General features: G+C 37.5%; 1 protein-coding gene across 1 annotated transcript in view; it reads right to left on the bottom strand.

Annotated features, from left to right (window-relative positions):
• LOC114030636 (E3 SUMO-protein ligase NSE2-like) overlaps nucleotides 1-21057 on the bottom strand; it is a 259588-nt gene that overhangs the window by 230481 nt on the left and 8050 nt on the right. The window contains exon 2 of the mRNA XM_027845487.1: nucleotides 16931-17089. Within this exon, the coding sequence (XP_027701288.1) occupies nucleotides 16931-17075 (145 nt within the window). The 5' untranslated portion in view covers nucleotides 17076-17089. The remainder of the gene's footprint in view (nucleotides 1-16930; nucleotides 17090-21057) is intronic.

Genomic DNA, 21057 nt, shown 5'->3' with positions numbered 1-21057 from the left:
GCAAGCTTGGGGTAAAAACAGTCCCCCTGCTCTCTAGGAGTCCTGCATCAGGAAGGACTAGTCAGGAGGCCAGGGTAACTAGATCACAGAGGAGGTATCAGAGGTGGAAGGTGGAAGAAGTCTGGAACGGTAGCAGGGGCCAAGGGATAAAGGGCTTTTAATACCAAACAAACTCTTTCATACTTGATCCTCAAGGTGACAGGGAACCACTGTTATTTACTAAAGGGGAAAGGGACAGGGTGAGTCTTGCACTGGCCTCTGAGTAAAAGGCAGCATTTCTCACAAGCACTGCTGTGTTTCACCGCAAGTTCAACATACAACACTATTCTTGCAGAAGATAACTCTGGACTCTTCCAATGTTTAGAACTCTTTCAACAGAACCTTTTCTCACATAATGGTTTCCTTTCTAAGCAGGTCGTACTCATTCAGTAATAAGAATCATTGATATAACACGATAGTGTGGTAGTTACAAAGCCAAAGTCCTATACTATAGCCCATTGACTTTCACCTTCAACATGTGTAAGACAAGGAATGAACTATGGATGAAGTTGTACATGCTGAAACTGTTCAATCAACCCTTGCTCCAATTAGCCATTTTACACTAAAGGAAAAACAATCAGAACCCTGGGGATTAGTCTGTCTTTAACAGAAAATTTGCTCAGCTACTGTCCAAATGTAAATTCCTCCAAAGTCTTCCATGAATTAAAGGAACACAAACACGCTTCTTGCAACTTAGTCCCAAAAGACAATGAAGCAAAAAGTGCATCAATGTGGAGCTGGGTCTGAGCTCCACAAGTTACTTTGTAGCTAGGCTGAAGTCTCACACCTTCAAACGAAAAGCAGGTGCCTGCAACACTGAATCCCCACAAAAGGAGAAGTATTGCCAAGGGTAAATGCTGGCAGGCTTAACACTTAACAGCAGCTACGGGGCTTCTAGCTGGAGAGAAAGAGATTTAACCTCCAGTATATCTAACACCAGGGTAAACTCACCCAGACACAATCCTCTCCACAATATAAAACTATGTTGATGTAAATTCAAATGTGGCATGTGACATTTTAAAGTATGGGCAAGTGTTAATGTGAAGTAAAAACTAGGTGCTTTGAAATATTTAGGTAAAAACCTGAAATGCAACCAACCAACTCTAGGTCAGCCATACTGATGAGAAAAGAGAAACAAATGGATAATTGAAATTCACAGATTCAACAGAAATATTTCATTTTAGCAATGAAATATGTGTATATATTCATTATATATGTATGTTGTGTATGTGTGCTTATATCTATGTATGTGTATATGTGTGTGTATACATATACATATATGTGTGTGTGTGTGTGTGTGTGTGTGTGTACATACACAGATAATTCCTACCCATTCTTCAAGGCTAAGGAACAAGTTTCATGATCCTCATGAATCATGTTCTTGTTCTCCCTGAAGCGATCTCTCCCATACTCTAAAAACTTGATACTTCTTTTATTCCACTTACACAAAAAATGATTATAAATACAAGGTAAAGAATGTACATGTCTTCATCCTTCTGTTAGACTCTAAGTTTCCCCAAGGGTCTAATTCTTCTCTGTATATCTCCAAGAGTGGGGATGATGATGGTGATGATGATCACGATGATGACAATATCTCACACTTACTTATGGTACTTTACCAGTTTATCAAGTCACTTTGCACGTAACAGGTACTCAGCATATATTATGCTAATTTGAAGTAGCAAAATTGAAAGACCTGGTTTCTCCATCTTAAATTATCATCATTCTTTGGTGAACACCTCATTAAAAAGTGGATTACTCCAAATATTAAGAATGAACTTAAATGTAACACTTCACAGAATAGGAAGCATTTAATCATACATCATTTCCTTTGCTAAGGGCAGATGGATATAAGAACAGCAAAAAACTTCAACTTTTTTTTATACTGGAATTTTTTTACTTAATAAGATCAAATCTTTCTACGAGAATATCAAAGAAAACTGGCTAAATGTTCCTGAAATATTTTCTTACCATAGAGACCATCATCAGTGCTTATAGTTAAGCCAATCAATTATTTAAATACACGCACAGTACAAATCTAATTTCCTAACAAGAGCGCTCAAAAATCTTTCCCCTGTATTTGTCATTTTCACAAATCTTTCAGTCAATGAAAGTTAAAGTATGTCTTTGCTCCAAAAATTTAAAGAGTAAAATCAGTTTTAAGATTATTCTACAAATCTTAGAACAAGCAAAGACATATTTATATACTGCAAAAATTTTTCTTACAAAATTAAAATATAATTGATTTATAACTTCAAAAAGGCCTATTTTGAATTAATGGAGGGAAGGGATTCAAAAATTCACATTCCATCATACGAAGAAATGACTCCAATTCAGAGGTCATTATATTCTGGAGAAAAAACTGTAGGTGTTTGAACAATGTGAAATTTGTAGAGTGATTCCACAGTCACACAAAGTAAGGTGAGGCATGCCAAATCCTTCAGAAATCTCAAAAGCACTTTAAAAGGAAATTACTCAGCTTTCACACTAAGTAAGGAAACCAATAGAAAGGGAAAACACATTTCACACTACAGTTTAACATTCCAAAACTGCCTGGGAAAATGTCATTGGCCTAATGACAGAAGAGGAAAAGTATACACATAAAACAATGCTCATACAATATGCTTTTTTATAAATATCCAATTAAAAAGAGAGCGATTTAGTGTGAATGACAAAAGAAACAGTATCCATTAACTTAAAACAATCAGTAAATACTGTTTTATCTATAATCCAAATTAAATCTATGTATCTATATTGAAACAGTACATGTATGTACCCTCAAAAAATGGGATTTAAAGTGCCCTAGATAACTGAAAACCAATCAGTAAAATTATCTATTAATACAGTAGTACTTTGCATCTTGGGAGAACAGAATGTACATTCTATGAATAAGCACAAAGTATACAGCTTAAAAAACTGCAATCTGGGAGTGCCTTTAATATGAGTAACTGATAGGCCTCAAACCCTTCCATGATTTAGGGGGGATCTACCCCAAGCATGTGAAGATATACCTGGGGAAATGGGCAGATGAGAACAATTTGTTCCAATCACCACAAAAGCGGCTAAAGCAAGTGCTACGGAGTGCTTAGAGCTTGGTCATTGAAGATGAGCTCATTCACTACATTGTGGGCCATCACCAGTCTTATTGACTGTTGTCTTGCCGCTGGACTTCAATGCTCTGGAAGACAGAATGAGGCTGACAACTTTGTGAAACTCTGCCTCACTTAAATCCAATTCACCTGCAAGTCAAGACATCACCCGTGATATCACTGATGCTCTTTGGAAAACAAAGGACAAACAACAATCTCTGATAGGACAGTCATATATTTACCTTTTTTATCAGTCAGTCAAACAATAAACCCTGGGAATACAAAGAAAGGCAAAAGACAATGCTTGCTCTCAAGGAGCTCACAGTCTAATGTGAGATATAACATGCAAACGACTATGTATATATACAAGATAAACTGAAGGTGATGAACAGTAGGAAGGCACTAGCATTTTATGTAGAATAACTCAGGTTCTATGATTTTCAATCCAAATAACCTAATAATTTGACATTAAGCATTAGTTTGCAACAATCCAAAAGTAGTACATCCTCAATTGTAAAATGTTATTTATTTAGGCCCATGGTTAACTAGGAAAGCAATGTAAAGAGCACTGCTGCCACCTGGTGGATTTTTCCTGCTCTCTCAGAGACCAAACCATTTCTAGGAGGAGAAACTCCTAAGTCTTCATCTTAGCCTGCTTTAGTTTCCTTAACTAGACAATGGGGACTATAATATAATCTACTTCACAGGGTTGTTGGGATGATCAAATTAGATATTACTCGTAAAGAACATGAAGTACAGTAAGTGCTTAATAAATGCTTATTCCTTCCTCCTTTCCCCTTCCCCCTGTCACGATCTTAGCCATGACCCTACTGGTCCACACAGGTTATCATAACACTACTCTTCATCCGGTGGTAGCCACTCAAATTTCTGGAATAAGGTCCAGAAAGAAATAAACAACTCTGAAAGGCTAGTCTTCTATAACCATAAAGTGACCAGGAAGACACTGGATTAAAACTCAGGGCTTAAGTCCAAGCTCTGACCCAATGGCTCACCACGTGACTTCAGATCACAGAATCAGTTCTTAAGCCAAAAATGACATCAGAGGACTGTCCATTCCTACTCCTCCATTTTCAGATGAATAAACTAAAGCCCTAAGAGTATAACTGACCTGACCAAGGCCATGTTAGTAGTAAGCACAAGGACAAGTTATTTTCCTCTCTAGGCCTCAGCTTCATCTATGACATGAAGATACTGGAAAAAGGAGGCCCATAAATGTCACCCTTTCTGTCTAGGATACCCCATTCTTCAAGTCGCCTAGACTCCCAATCCTGCCAGTCTCCTGGTCAGGGCTCTTCACTCTATCTAATGCTCCATATCGAATCAATTCGAAAGTGTTGTTGATTATTCTCCATAAGAATCTCACATATCCCTCTTCCCTTTTTGTTTATACTACCTTTCATTCCTAAATCTAGAATCCATTTGGAGCTTATCTTGGTATACTTGTGAGACAATGGTCTATACTAGAGGAGCCAAACTCACAACAGCAAAACTCAAAGCCATTAAAATATAATTAGGAAATATTTAACAAAATAAATAAAAATGCAATACAGATAATGTTGATTTGTGATTTTCTAAGTCAATATGCAGTTTGCAGGGATCTCTATTTCAGTTTGACAACACTGGTCTATACTTAATTTCTACCACACTGCTTTTTCAGAGTTTCCAGTAGTTTTTATTGAATGAATCCTTACCACAGTAGCTGGAGTCTTCAGATTTACTGAATACTAGATGATTAATTTGTTCTTTCTATTGTATACCTAATCTGTCCCACTAATCACCTCCTCTGTTTCTTAACCAATACCAAATCATCTTGATGAATACACTGCTTTTACAATAGTTTTATTTGTTCTTTAGAATAATTTTTATTATACCATTTTGTTATTACACCAATGCTGTAACTTCCCCCCCAAGATCCCTACCCCTCTTCTCCCAGAGCCATGCTAAATGATATTTTTAAAGAAAAAAAAGTGACAAAAAAAACCCCAGTAAAACTGAAAAACACACTGAAAAAAATATGCACTATATCATATGTGTGGGGTGGGGAGATGTCTTCTCATATCTCTTCCTTTGATCTCTGCTCATTCTCTGTAATTTTGCAATGTTCCCTTTTGATTGTTTCATGGTTGTTCTTTCCAATTACTTTACTGTAGTCCTGTTGTTTTCTTGGTTCAGCTCATAGCCCTCTGTATAAATTTATATGGTCTTTCCACACTTCACTATATTCATCATATTCATCATTTCTTATAGCACATTAATATTCCATCACATTCATACATTACAATTTTCTTCAGTCATTTCCCAGAAGATGGATATCTACTGTTTCCAATTCTTTGCTTTCAAAAATACTACTATAAATATTCTGGTGTATACAGAGGCTTTCTTATCATGAAGAGCCTACTCGGGGTATAAACTTAGAAAAAGAATCTCTTGGTTGAAAGGTATGGACATTTTAGATACTTTATTTGCATAATGCCAAATTGCTTTCCAAATTGGTGGTACTGATTCACAGCTCCACCAGCAAGACACTAGTGTGCAATCTTCCCACAACCCTTTCAGCACTATTTCCATTTTGTGTCACCTTTGCCAATTTGCAGAGTGTGAGGTGAAATTACAGGTGGTTGGGATTTCTTGCACTTCTCTTGGCATTAGTGATTTAGAGCATTATTTTATAGTTATTAATAGTTGGAAATTTTTTTGACAACAGTTTGTTCATAGTCTTTGACCACTTTTCTACTGGGGAATGGATTTGAATCATATTTACATAGATATCTATTGAGATCTATAAATATAAATATCTATACATCTATATAAATTTATCATACATGTGATATATATCACATATTGTTTATGTATCTTAAATACCAAACCCTTATCAGAAAACATTTGATACAAAGATTTTCTCTTTTATGACTGCTTCCTTATGCTAGATAAACTAGTTTTGTTTCTGTACATTTTAAGTTCTATGTAATCAAAGTTATTTATTTTATCTTTTGCAATTGCCTCTATACCTTAATTGGTTAAGAATATATCTCCTACCCATGGCTATGAAGGGAATAAAATCTGCTTCTCTTCTAAATTTTTACTGTTAGGAACTTAAATATTAAGATATGTCCCTTAGTGTATATTATGGAATTTGATGGAAAGCGTGCCTAAACCTAATTTCTGCCAAACTGCTTTCCAGTTTTCCCAGCAGGTTTTATTAGAGACTGCTTTCCTACGGTTTGGGTTTTTTTTTTTTTTTTGGTAGTTATTTGGGATAGGATTTTCCTTTCTATTATTGTCTCCAATGGATTTAACTATCATCTCTTAAATGAACCCAAAATCTATGTATCCAGCCTTAAAGCTCTCTCTTCTGAAATCCAGTCCCACATTACAACTGACCATATCACCAGCAGGACATCTCTACCTGAATGAACCCTAGGCATATCTAAAACAGAGTTAATTTTTTTTCCCTCCCTGCCTCCAAACTCTCCCATCTTTTGAACTTCCCTCTTATTCCTGAGGGCGATACCATCCTCCCAGTTTATCAAGTTCACAATCTTGGCACTATCCTCAATTCCTCACTCTCACTCACTCCCCATATCCAACCAACTAATTGCCAAATCTTGGTATTCCTACCTCTACATTTTTGGGATGCATCATCTTCTCTCACTTTACACAGCCACCACTCTAGGGAATGCCTTCATCATGTTCTACCTAGTCTATTACGATAGGTTAAGCGGCCTCACTCCTTACCAAGGCCAGCCCCACTCACCACCTATTAAAGCAACCCCATTCCATCCCATCTCTTCCAACAGATTGTCTCCTCTGTCATCCCTGCTGTTTCACTGATTTTCAATCTCTCTCTCTACTGGCTCATTTCCAACTGCCTATAAACATGCCCATCTCTCCCCCATTCCAAAAAACTCTCACTTGATGCTTCTACCACCACCACCCCCAGTAACTATCCTCCTTGCCCTTTGTAGCTAAATTCCTTGAAAAGGCTGTCTACAACAGTAGGTGCTTCCATTTTCTCTCCTCTCACTCTATTCTTAACCTTTTACAATCTGGCTTCAAACTTTATCATTCTACTGAAAGTGTTCTCTCCAAAGTTACTAACGATTTTAGTTGCCATATCCAATGGCCTTCTCTCAATCCTCATTCTCCTTTATCTCTCTGCACCTCGGATACTGCTGGTCCCTCTTTCCTCCATAATATTCTATTCTCTCTAGGTTTTCAGAATATCATTTTCTCCTAGTTTTCCTCCTCCCTATCTGACTGTTCTTTCTGTCCTCCTTGCTGGATAATCTTCCAGATTATGCCCTCCACAACAGCTGTTCCTCAGGGTTCTATCCAAAAGGCTATTAGAGATGCAAGATTAGAGATAAGCAGACAGATTGGGGTAGAAAATATAGATTTGAGAATCATCAGCATAGACATGGTAATTAAATCCATGGGAACAGATGAGATCACCAAGTGTAGTAGTATAGAGGGAGAAGAGAAGAGGACTCAGGACAGAACCCTGAGGAACACCTATTGCAGAAAGCATAATCTGGAAGATTATCCAGCAAACTCTCCTTCCCCTGCTCCAACTACTGACCTCCCTGGTGTCCTTTTAATTTCCAACTAAAATCCCACCTTCTACAGGAAGTCTTCCCCTATGTCTCAATTTCAGTGCCTTCCCCTTATTACCTCCTATTTATCCTATATATAGCTTGCTTTGTATATATTTGCTTGCATGTTGTCTCCCCCATTAGATTGTATGCTCCTTAGGGACAGGGACTTTCTTTTGTTTCTTTTTGTATCCCCAGCACTTAGCACCATGCCTGGCACATAGCCGGCAACTTAATAAATGTTTACTGATTAATTATCCCCATCTCAAGTCTCTCCCCATTCTAATCTAACCTCCACTCAGCTGCTAGTGATTCTCCTAAAGCAGGAATCTGACCATGCCACTCTTGTTTAAAATTTGTTTTACTTGACTATTCATGTTTATTACAAGGTTTTTTCTTTTCTTTTTCTAAATGAGAAGGTGGAAAAAGAAGAGAAAAGCAAATTTTGTTCATTGAAAAAATAAATATAATACAAATAATAATTTTTTTCAATGTCCCATCCTACTTTTCCAGTCTTCTCAATCTTTCCTCCCTTCCATGCACTTTATAGTCTAGATACTAGCCTATTTACTGTACCTCAAAAAATTCATTCTAGGCAGTCAGCTCCATGCAAGTGAAAGCTCAGGAACTCTACTGACTTGCAGCCTACAGCCCATGCAGCTCCGATGCCCCATAACCACCCACCACCACCCTTAGGAGAAATGGCTGGACCATGTCAAATATGGAAAAACATCCATTTAACCTGAAGCGTGCTGCTAAAGAGTTTAACAGGATGCCAAAAAATGTGATAAAGAAAAAGCTGAAAAGACCGAGATTTTTAAAAAGGCCATTCAGAAGGGCAATACAGAAGTTGCATGCATACGTGCTAAAAATGCAATGCGCCAGAAAAACCTAACAATTAATTTCTTTTTTTTAATTTTAACAGTCATTTCCTCATGTTACACAGCCCCTCCTCCCATACTGAACCTTTCTTTGTGAGAGGGTTCCCTCTCTCTACTTTTTGTTTTTTAAGGAGAGACTTCTGAAAGGCAGAGAAGAGATTGGGAGTTTTTTTTTTTAAAGTCAAATCAATAAGCTTTTCTTTTTTTTTCAGGCAACTGGGGTTAAGTGACTTGCCCAGGGTCACACAGCTAGTAAGCATCAAGTGTTTGGTCTGAGGCCGGATTTGAACTCAGTTCCTCCTGACTACAGGGCCAGTGCTCTATCCACTGCGTCACCTAGCTGCTCCCAATTAATTCTTGAGAATGAGTGCACGGGTAGATGCTGTAGCAGCGAGAGCTCAGACAGCTGTGACAATTGGCAAGGTAATTAAATCAATGGCAGATGTAGTTAAAGTCTTTGGATGCTACATTGAGGAGCATGAACCCTGAGAAGATACCTACCTTAATGGACAAATCTGAACACCAGTTTGAAACACTAGATGATCAAACAAACAGAAGACACTATGAGCAGCATTATAACACTAACAACTCCACAAAACCAAGTAGATATGCTCCTTCAAGAAATGGCAAATGAAGCAGACCTTGATCTCAACATGGAGCTCCCACAGGGTACGAATGGTTCTGTTGGTACAAGTGTTGCTTCAAAAGAACAGGACAAACTATTATAGAGACTTGCCCACCTCCATGATCAAGTGCAACACAAAGAACTTGATGCTGCTATTCACTATACTTACTTCTGAAACTGTGCGTGTGTGTGTGTGTGTGTGTGTGTGTGTGTGTGTGTGTGTGTGTAGAGATATATATGGAATGTTCAATACTCTTGGTAGAACAAGATGCTTTGGGATTGTAGGTCTTTACAAATACGATAAGAAGTTCCAAGGAGCTTGCACTCTTACTGGACTTTGTAATTCTGAACAGTATAGGTTGAAATGTGAAGGATGTCTTTCATAAGTATCTTAGGTTAAAACTAGAATTTAACTCATTCTGTTCAAAACATCTTCATTAAACATTGAGTCAAAGGGGCAGCTAGGTGGCACAGTTGATAAAGCACCAGCCCTGGAATCAGGAGAACCTGAGTTCAAATCCAGCCTCAGACACATAACACTTCCTCAATGTGGGACTCTGGGCAAGTCACTTAACCCCAATTGCCTCACCAAAAAAATACAAAAAAAAAAACCAAATATTGAGTCAAAATTCTAGTACCACAACACTTTATCTCCCATTTAGAATTATTAGTTAAGTTGAAACGTTTTAAATCCCATGTTCTTTTTATCTTTGCAGAACTGAGATATTTTAAAAAAAAAAAAAAGCAGAAGTGGAATAGGGCAGGGGAATCTCTCTCTCATTTGCTGACGTGGCCCAAAACACATCATTCCCCATTTTGAGATGAACAGTACTGTGTGCGTGTTGGTCTGCTTTTAGTCTGTATGGGTTGGATTACTATATGCATTTTCACATCATATTCTGAATCTGTGTAGGTGTGTGTGTGTGTGTGTTTTCTCTAAAATCTTCATGAGATGATCATCTTCACCCATAATCACCTGGAAAAAAGTGACACATTACTTCATTTGCAGGAAAGATTAAGACTCATTTGCATTTGCTGTTTGCAAGATCTGGTGGTTAACTCACAGCCATATTTGGACTTCCACACTTTTCTCTCCAATAAAATAATAAAATTGAGAAATTGTCCTGTCAGGTTTTTATTAGCCAATATTTTCATACTAATTTACACAGAACTCTTACCATGCACATTCCAAGGGACTATTGATGATTCATTCAGGGAAAACCTTGACCTGTTGTTTTCTTTTAAACAAGAATTTCAAGAACAAAGAAATCAGCAGTATTATCCTTGAAGCTAAATACCTTAGTCCAATATGTCTTACAGCAGCACCTCATTATTAATTGGGAATCTTCAGTGGATCAGGAGATTTTAAGTATGGCCATACAAACAACATAAATACTCATCTAGTCAAGTGGATGTTAAAATAGTTTAGGGGTATTTTGAATAGGAATGAGAGAGGGCTGAGTCACTGAATTTTGTTGCCCAAGTGTCTATTCAGCCTCTTTGAATGGCTGCTTAATTTATTAAAATGTGCAATTTTAACACATAGCTATGATGTTTTAATTTAGTGGTCACAAAATGGTGGTCAAACAGTGAATTACTAATACATTGTAGCAAGTATACAAATGGAGGCTGAATGAGTACAGTGATTTGGGAAGGGGTATGTGTGTGGCTGGGGGTGTAGTTTATGCCCCTAAAGAGAGATTTCCCTATAAAAGAATTCCATTGCTGTTTTTTCCAAATAAGAAAGTTTTATCGAGGAATGATTCTCCCTGTTGTGAGTCACAAAGGCATTCAAAGTGCAATTACCAGAGCCTTTGGCCAGACCCTTCTTAAACAAGTGTTACCCATTCATCTAAAGTATTTTCTACTGCAAATTAGAGTGTGTTTGAATGAAAAATATATGAACAAGTAAATAATGAACAATGAGAAATAACCGTGCTCTCTATTGAGCACTAGGCTCCTTATATAAAAGTTCCTTGGAATGTGACTAGGGGGTGTTTCTGTCTCCATGTGGACAACCTGCATTTTGTTAAATGAGCGATGTTTTTTTTTCTCTGTGTGAAAGTAGTTGGTCTTATTTGTTTCTATTGAAATATTCCAGGGAGCCAGAGAAGAGAATTATCATAGACTGAAATACCTATGAAGTATAAACTTTCCTTATTTTCCATTGTTGAAGTAAGTATGTAACTTGTTCTTTTGACTTGGATAAAAAGACTAATTAAAAATCTGTTAACCTGAAAAAAACTTCATTCCATCTCCCTTTTGTGTCTTTGGATTGGCCGTCCTCCACGCTGGGAATGCTCCCTCTTCACCTCTGCTTCTTCATATCCCAGTTTCAGGCTGAAGTCCACCTTCTTCAGCAGTTCTTCCTACCCTTCCCCTCTACAGTTACCTTCTTCCTACTCTGCATGGCTATCTCCCCCGTTAGTAAAGCTCCTCGAGATCAGAGACTACTTCGTAGCTTTTGCCTTCCTCTCTATCACTACTTAGCAAAGTGCCTGTAATGTAATAAGTACTTAATAAATGCTTCCTTAATTGATTTCCCTAAGCCCCCCCCTTTTCCTAATTTCCCCTGTTTCTTGTTCAGGGCACCACCACTCTTCCATTTGTTCAAGTGCCAACCATGAAGTCATTCTTATTCTTCAGTCTCCATCACCAACTCACATATCCAGTCAGTTGCCAAGTCCTATCAATTCTACCTCCTCAACATCTCTCACATTCTTCTCTTCATTCACACTGCAATCACACAAGTCTAGGCCCTCAAGAATCTTCACAGGGACTATTACATTGCCTCCTAATTTGTGTTCCTACGGCCAGCTTCTTGCCTTTCAAATCCATCCTCCACATAGTTGCCAAACTTCTATTCCTAAAGGACTTGTCTGACCAAGGAGATTTGTCTACTCAAGAATCTTCACTAGCTCCCTACTGTCTCTAGGATAAAATACAAATACCCACGACTGACACTTAAAACCCCTCAAAATCTCACTTCAACCTATCTTCTCATTCTAATTACACATTACTCTCCCTCTCATTCTAGCAAAAACTGGTCTCCCTGAAGTTCCCTGTAAGTGATCCTCTTAACTCTGAATCTGCGTATGCCTGGAATTCAGTACTCTGAAAATAACTACCATATACCCAAAACCGAATACAATACTCCATATGTGGTCTAATCAGGGCAAAACATAAAAAAGATGATCATCTCCTTATTCGTGGAATCTATGTCCTCTTGGTGTAGCTGAAAATTACAACTGCTTTTGTGGCTACTACATCAAAATGTTGAGTCATATTGAGATTGTTGTTCACTAAACACCCAAATCCTTTTCAGGCTGCTATTTAGCCATGCTTCAACCATCTTGTACTTTTGAAGTGGTTTTCTGAATCCACACCTAAGACCTTATATTAATCTCTACTGAATTCCATTTTATTAGATTAGAACCAATCTTCATCTGATTGTCAAAATCTTTTTTGAATCCCATGTCCTCCAACTCAAGAAAACAATAATTTATCAAGTGCCTACTACATTCCAGGCACTATGCTAATCAAGAGGCATACACAAAAAGGTTAAAAAATATTCCTTGCTCCCAGGAAGCACACGGTCCCACAGGAGACAAAATGAAAAGAACTATGTATAAACAAGATTTTGTTGTTGTTCAGTCATTTCAGGCATGTGTGACTCTTTGTGACCACCTTTGGGGTTTTCCTGGCAAAAGATACTGGAGTAGTTTGCCATTTCCTTCTTCAGCTCATTTTACAGATGAGGAAACTAAGGCAAACAAGGTTTAGTGACTTGCCCAGGGTCACACAGCTAGTAAGTGCCTGAGACTGGACTTGAATTCGAGCTTCCTGACTCCAGGCATAATGTTCTATCCACTGTGCCACCTAGCTGCCCTACAAACAAGATTATATATAAAGATTAAACTGGAGGTAATCTCAAAGGAAGGCATTAGCATCACAGGAAAATAAGGCAGGCTTCCCACAAAAGGTGAAATTTTATCTGAGATTTAAAGGAAACCAGAAATGCAGCAGACAAAGATGAGGAGGGAAAGTATTACAGGTATGGGGGACATCCAGTGACAATGCACAGAATTGGGAGAAGTGTCTTATGTCAGGAACATCAAGAAGGCCAGTGTCATTGGATCAGAGTATATGGGAGTGATTAAGGCATAAGAAAACTGTGACAGACTTTAAAAGCCAAACAGATGAATGAATATTTAATCCTGGAGGAAAGTGGGAGCCACTGGAGTTAAACATATTGTTAACATGGTCAGACCTGTGTTTCAGGAAGATTATTTTGACACAGAAAGATTTGAGGCTGTGAGACTAAGCAGAAGCCTATTACAATAGTCCAGGCATGAAGTGGAGAAAGCCTTCACCAGGGCAGGTAGCAGTGCAAAAGGAGAAAAGGAGGCATATACAAGAGATATTATGAAGCTAGAACTGACAGAATTGACAGTTCCAGAGGACTAATGATGGAACACGCTACACCTCCTGATAGAGAGATGAAGACATATACAGGGAGACAATTTTTTTCTGCTACACTTGGCCTCTTTCTGTCAACTAAGAAGCTCTGCTGATTCAGAATGACATAACTGCATGATGCCCTTTGCTAGGATTCTTGTTTTGTTTATTCCTCTGCAAGCTTCAGAGGGGTCTAGGAATTGGAACTGAGACCCTACTCCTAGTAATCTAAGGCTGCTGTGGGTGCTTCTGAACTTGCTTCCCAGTATAAAGCACAGTGCCTTCCACTGCTCCCTACCCAGGAAAACCACTACCCCTAAGCTGAGGTCCTCTCAGTCTGCCCTAGAATTGGGACCCAGGACTGGGAGTGGGCAACATTGGCACCTGTTCCGGTAACACTGGTACTCTGATACAGTCTAGGAGTTCTTCTTGCTCTAGGACACAGTTTCCCGTGGGCACTGGAGTACGCTGCAAACACATTCTTCACTAAACACTGTTGACAGTGTCTATAGACATCTCTGACTCCTTCAGCCAACCCGGACTGGGAAAATGCAACTTTTCCTTGGATTTCCCCATCAGGATTCAGTCTAGCACATTTTGTAGATCTGTTTGCAGAAATTTTAGGGGGAGCTCACTGTACTGCTTCTTGCCACATCTAGGACTGTCTTTCCCAGAGATTTTTTAAAATAATATTTTATTTTATTCCCAATTACACGGAAAAACAATTTTCAGAATGTTTTTTAAATTTTGAGTTCCACATTCTCTCCCTCCTTCCATCTCTGAGATGATAAGCAATTTAAAACTGTTAAACACATGCAATCAGGCAAAACATATTTCTATATTGGCCATGTTGTGAAAGAAAACACAGACAAAAAAATACCATGAGAAAAACAGACAAAGTAAAAAATAGTATGCTTCAACTGGCATTCAGATTCCATCAGTTCTTTCTCAGGAAGTGGATAACATTTCATCATGAGTCCTTTGGAACTGTCTTGGATCACTGAATTGCTAAGAATAACTAAGTCATTCTCAGTTAATCTTCATACAACATTGCTGTTATTGTATACAATGTTGTATTGGTTCTGCTCACTTTGCTTTGCTTCAGTTCATGTAAGACTTTCCAGGTTTTGCTGAAATCATCCAGCTTGTCATTTCTTATAGAACAACAGTATTCCATTACAATCATATACCATAACTTGTTCAGTCATTCCCTAATGATGGGCATCCCCTCAATTTCCAATTCTTTGCCACCATAAAAAGAGCTGCTATAAATATTTTTGTACAAATAGGTCCTCCCCTTCCCCCCTTTTTTAATCTTTTTGAGATACAAACCTAGTAGTGGTATTGCTGGATCAAAAGGTATGCACAGTTTTATAGCCCTTTGGGCATAGCTCCAAATGGTTCTCTAGAATTATTGGATCAGTTCACAACTCCACCAACACTGTCTCAATTTTCCCATATCCCTTCGAACATTTATCATTTTTCTTTTCTATCATAATAGCCAATCTGATAGGTGTAATGTGGTACCTCAGAGCTGTTTTAATTTGCATTTCTCTAATCAAGAGTAATATACAGCATTTTTCCATATGACTATAGATAGTTTTGATTTCTTTGTCTGAAAACTGCCTGTTCATAATCCTGAACAATTTATCTACTGGTTCCAAGAGACTGTCAATGATCAAATCAAGTCACTGAAACATGTTTTATTTTCATCTCTTAGGTAAATTTCTTAACCTTTATGACTAATAGATCATGCTGCAATATCTCATCTCAATCTCAAAATTTCTATAATTCTACAACACTCTGCTACTTGGTAAATCGCTTTACTTATCAGCATTCATTTCTTCCTCAATGGAGACAAAAATTCCAAGCCTACCAGAAGTAAAAAAATTTTTTGGCATCAGAAGACCTAGATTTCAATCCTAATTTCATATAGGTGTTTTCACACCTACATTACTATTTGTGTAACCATGGGCATTCATTCCTCTAAGGTTTAGTTTGTTCATTTGTAATATGAGGAAGTTAAATTCGATGTTCCCTAAGGTCTCTCTAGCACTATATCTTTGATCCAAACAACAAACAGTCCTGGAATGGGTGGGAAAGGAGATTAGAACTTGTGGCTCTTCTCACACTGATCCTAAGTAGGTAGACATTCTCTGGCAGGTCTGGGGCCAAGTGAAAATGGTAGAATTCAACCTGGAAGAGACCTTAAAGGCCAACCCACTCTTTTTACAGATGAGGAAACTTCGGTTGGGAGAGGCTAAGTGACCTGCCCTCGACCATACAGCTAATAATAAGTGAGGCAGATAGAAGCAAAACTGATAAAGGGCCAGACCTGGAGTCTGGAAGACCTAAGGTCAAATCTTCCCTCAAATACTTAACAATCTGTGTGACCCTGGGCAAGTCACTTAACCTCCATCTACTTCAGCTTCTTCATCTGTAAAATGAGAATAATAATAGTACCTGCCTCCCAGGGTTATTGTGACAACAAAATGAGACAATATTTGTAAATAAAATGCTTTGCAAACACTGAAGTATTATATACATGTGAGCTTTTATTATTATCTTGTTGCCCTAGCTTCCCACTCTGGCTCAACCCATTCTAGCTTCTCTCTTCTTTAGCACAACTACTTCCCTTGGTATCAGGAGTCCACATGACTTATAATGAAAACGAAACCTACATCTTGCTTTGAGTTGGAAAGATATGGATTATACCAGAAAGCATAAATAAATGTACTTTTTATAAGAAAATCTGATTAGAAGTTGAGTCATCCTAAGGTTCTAAACCATGATTTAAAATAAATGAACCTTAATCACAACAATTAAACACAAATTAATGGGGCAGTAGAACTACCTAAAGACTACAGATATATGTATGATACGGTTGAGCAAATTACTAAGAGACTGTGTAGGGGTACAGTCAAGTTAGTTAACACAATATGGCAAATGAAAACAACAATATTTATTAAGCATCCAACTGTGCAACATGGACAGGAATTTCCAAAGGCAATTTCTGGGGCAGAGATAAAATGTTCCCCAAAGGCATTTCAGCCTAACAAATAAATCTAAGTATTTCATATTTTCATGTATCTTTCATTCAGTGCCATTTCAGGGAGGAAAAAAAATTCCACCTTCAAAATCAATTACAACATAAAATAATTAGACAAACTTAAATATATATCGTCCTCCAAAATAAAAACAAATATATTTTCAAGTATTACTTACTCTGAGTTACCACAAGATCCAGGGCTGTGTTAGTGACACTTTGCATTCCAGCAACAATATAAGCCTCACAGTTTTTCAGGTTGCTGAGAGCATTGTCCACATTCTTGACAAAAATCCAAGGAAAATCATCTGAATTCTCTGGCATCCTGAAATTGCCACCTGTATTAAAAAAAAAAAATGTGTGTATGTGTGTGTATATACATTCATATATATATGTGTATATATGTATGTGTGTGTGTGTGTATATATGTAAAGCTTTAAGAAACAAAGTATTGAAAGAGGAAAAAATGTCCAAATGAATGTATGTGAAGCTCTAACACTTCCCATATTAAGAAATACTAGAGAGCAATCATTCTACATGGTGAAACTGAAAATAATTTTCAGATAATCTGACAGTCTAAAATGACATATCAAGGTCCAGAGAATATCCAGAAATCTTCTACACTCCAATATTTCCCCTCATACCAAAGAACTTTAACATGTATGTCTATGTTTCCACAAACACAGAGCTTACTCTAGAGGAGGCATTAATCAATGTTTGTTGATCATTCTTACTTTAAAAGGATAAAATGTGCCCTATGCATAAAAATCCTTACCCAAAACAGAAATCAAAAGGCTCAGCCTTAATGAATATAAAACATAATTGTACAAAGCTGAATTCTCAAAACATAAAGCATGAAAAAACAATTTTTAATTTTTGTTAAAAATTACTCCTTTATATAATTCTTTGCTGTAAATCAGGTATTACAAGTAGTCATCCCCCTTTTTCAGGTATTTAAAGAAATAAAGGCACAAAAGAGTTAAGTAGCTTTCGACGACAACACTCAAGATATAATGCGGTTTCCTGATTTCATGTCTAGCAGTGTATTCAGCACATAATAATCTTCCTATAAACTTAAATAACAACCTCCAATGCAATCAAATAAACCAAAAAAGCAGGAATTGTTTTTACTTTATCCCACCACTGGCACAGAGTAAACATTTGAAAAACACTTGTTGATTTGATCTGACTTTTTGTTCAAATGTACAGAATTTTTTGTTATTAAAATATAGCTTATGTATTATGTTTTATTTGGGATTTATTCTTTTTTAATCAGCAATTACTATGTGCCAGACACTAAGCTAGGCCTGCACAACATACAGCCCAGGGCCCGACTGCAACCCACCTAAGGATTTCAGGCAGTCAGAGAAAAATGTAGAGGATGTAAAAGAAAATAAAGATGTAACGAGTGCTTTATCCATGTCTCACTTAACCCACCTTCCACTAATCACTAGTTTGCACATCATCTAACTCGGCAGGTGGGTCGTTACTGTGTGCACTCTCTCCTATTTGTCATCATCAGTCTATCTCTAGTCTGAGAAGATCGAGAGTCGTATCTTTTCACTGTGTTTTCAGTTATTACTAAATGTAAACAGAAAGAAAACCTGAAAAATTTATTAAAACTGGTACCGTTTAGCAAAATAATTTTTAGTGTTAATGTGATTTCATGATAAACAAAAATCTTAAGTAACAAGTATAATTAATTGATATTAATTGAAATTTCTACTTTTTAAAAATACAGTTTATTTGCAAAATAGTTTAATCATTAATTATACCTTTACTTGGAAAGTGAGCCGCTAAAACTCTATCTTCAGCCAAAAGAAGTTTAGCCTGTTTTAATTTTGGTGCCTACCTACTGCCAATGTGTGCAGGTATGCACTAAACTAAGTCTCAGAAATGCAAAGAACACATTCTGATGGGCAACAGGCAAATTGTGTACATACAAAATATATCCAATGTAAAGTAGAAGAAATCTCAGAGGGAAGGTATCAGCAAAGGGAAGGGGGTACCAGGAAAATCCTCTTGCAGCAGGTGTGGTTTCAAGAAATTCTAGACAGAGTACATTCCAGGCACAAGGAATAACGAGTAAAAAGGGATGGAACCTGGAGATAAAGTGCCCTGTGTGATGAACAGCAAGAAAGCCAGTATCACTGGATCAGATACATGGAGGAGAGTAAAGTGTAAGAAGACTAGAAAGGCATGAAGGGGCCAGTTTGTGAAAGGCTTTAAAAGACAAACAAGGCATTTTATACTTGATCCTGGAGAAAAGAGGGAGCTGCTGGAGTGTATTAAGTAAGGTGACATGACCAGGCCTTCTCTTCAGGAGGATCACTTTGGCAAGGCAGTGGGAACAGTTTTGAAGCAGAGACCAAGCAGAAGGCTAAAATCCATAAAGAAAGGGGTAAGGGCCTGTACCAGAGTGGCAGCTCTGTGAATAAACAGAAGGGAAAGTACAGAAGAGATGTTGTGATGGTAGAAAAAGACAAGACGTGGCAAAAGATTAAACACGCGTGGTGAGTACAACGAAGGTGTCAAGAATGACACCAAAACTGCATGTCTGGGTGACTAAGAAGATAAAAAAATTTTAATTAAAATAATGAAATTTAATAATGAAAAATAAAATAATTTGCTTGTTTTGTTCCTCCATCTAATCTCTTTTCCATCTGTATAAAGTTTTGTTGTCATCACTTCAAAACATGGTCACAGTCAATGTTTATGTTCAATACAACAAATGTTAGAGATTCAACTAACCCTGGACAGCTAGGTGGCACAATGGATAGAGTGCTGGTCCTGGGGTCAGGAAGAAATGAGTTCAAATTCAGCCTCTGACATTTAACTAGCTGTGTGACCCTGGGCAAGTCACTTAACCCTGTTTATCTCAGTTTCCTCATCTTAAAATGAGTTGGAGAAGGAAATGGCAAACCGCTCCAGTATCTTTATCAAGAAAACCGCAAATTGTCATCAAAACTCCCATTTAATAAACTCCAGTGGCACTCTATTACCTCCAGACCAAATCTTAAGATACTTTGGTTAGTTTTACCCAACAACCTAGCTCTATCCCTATCTTACACAGTACTAAGATCTAAGATCCAGGAAAACTATCCTTCTTGCTGTTCATCACAACACTCCATCTCCCAACCCTGTGTCCCCCTTCCTGAAATCTTCTTTCTCACCCCCACCTCCTGGCTTCCAAAGCTTCTTTAAAGACTCATCTTAAATCTCACTTTCTAAAAGAGGCCTTTCCTCAGCCTTCCCACACTCCACACCACCTCCCACTGCTAGTGCCTTCTCTCTGAGATTACCTCTCATTTACACAGTTTATACCTTTTATGTACAGTATTGTATGTTGTCCCCATTCCCCATCAGAATGTGAGATCATTGAGGACAGGGACAATTTGACTTCTTTTCCCCTCTTCATCTGTAGCAATTAGCACAGGGCCTGGCACACAGTAAGTGCTTAATAAATGCTTGATCATATGCCAAATATAAACAGAAATCTATAAAATTTTCTATTACACAGTAATGTTTCCATCTCCTACAAGATAAGCTTTTTAATATATTCTATTTTTTATTTATTTTTAGCTTTCAACATTCACTTTTATAAGATTTTGAGTTCTAAATTTTTCCCCTACCTACCCTCTCCCATCCCCAAGACGGCATGTAATCTGATATGGACTATATATGCACAATCATATTAAACATATTTGCACATTAGTCATGTTGTAAAGAAGAATCAGAACCAAAGGGAAAAAATCACAGGACAGAAAAAAAAGAGACAAATAGTATGCTTCAATCTGCATTCAGACTCCACAATTCTTTCTCTGGATGTGGATAGCATTTTCTATCTTTAGTCTTGGAATTATCTTAGATCATTGCATTGCTGAGAGCTAAATTTATCAACACTGGTCATCTCACAAAGTTGCTGTTATCGTATGCAATGCTCTCCTGGTTATGCTCACTTCTTTCTAGCATCAGTTCATGTAAATCTTTAGAGGTTTTTCTGAAATCTGCCTGCTCAGCATTTCTTATGGAACAATAGTATTTCCTTACATTCATATACCACAACTTGTTCAGTCACTCCCCAATTGATGGGCAGTCCCTTGATTTTCAATTCTTGGCTACTGCAAAAAGAGCTGCTGTAAATATTTTTGTACATGTGGGTCCTTTTCCCATTTTTATGATCTCTTTGGGATACAGACCTAGAAGTGCTATTGCTAGATCAAAGGGTATGCAGTTTTGGACATAGTTTCAAATTGCTCTCCAGAATGACTGGATCAATTCACAACTCCAACAATGCCTTAGTGTT

Source organism: Vombatus ursinus, unplaced genomic scaffold (genome assembly GCF_900497805.2).
Source record: "Vombatus ursinus unplaced genomic scaffold, bare-nosed wombat genome assembly UNPS02014973.1, whole genome shotgun sequence".
NCBI lineage: Eukaryota > Metazoa > Chordata > Mammalia > Diprotodontia > Vombatidae > Vombatus > Vombatus ursinus.
The sequence above is the reverse complement of the archived record's forward strand: the minus strand, read 5'-3'. Positions and strand labels throughout refer to the sequence as shown.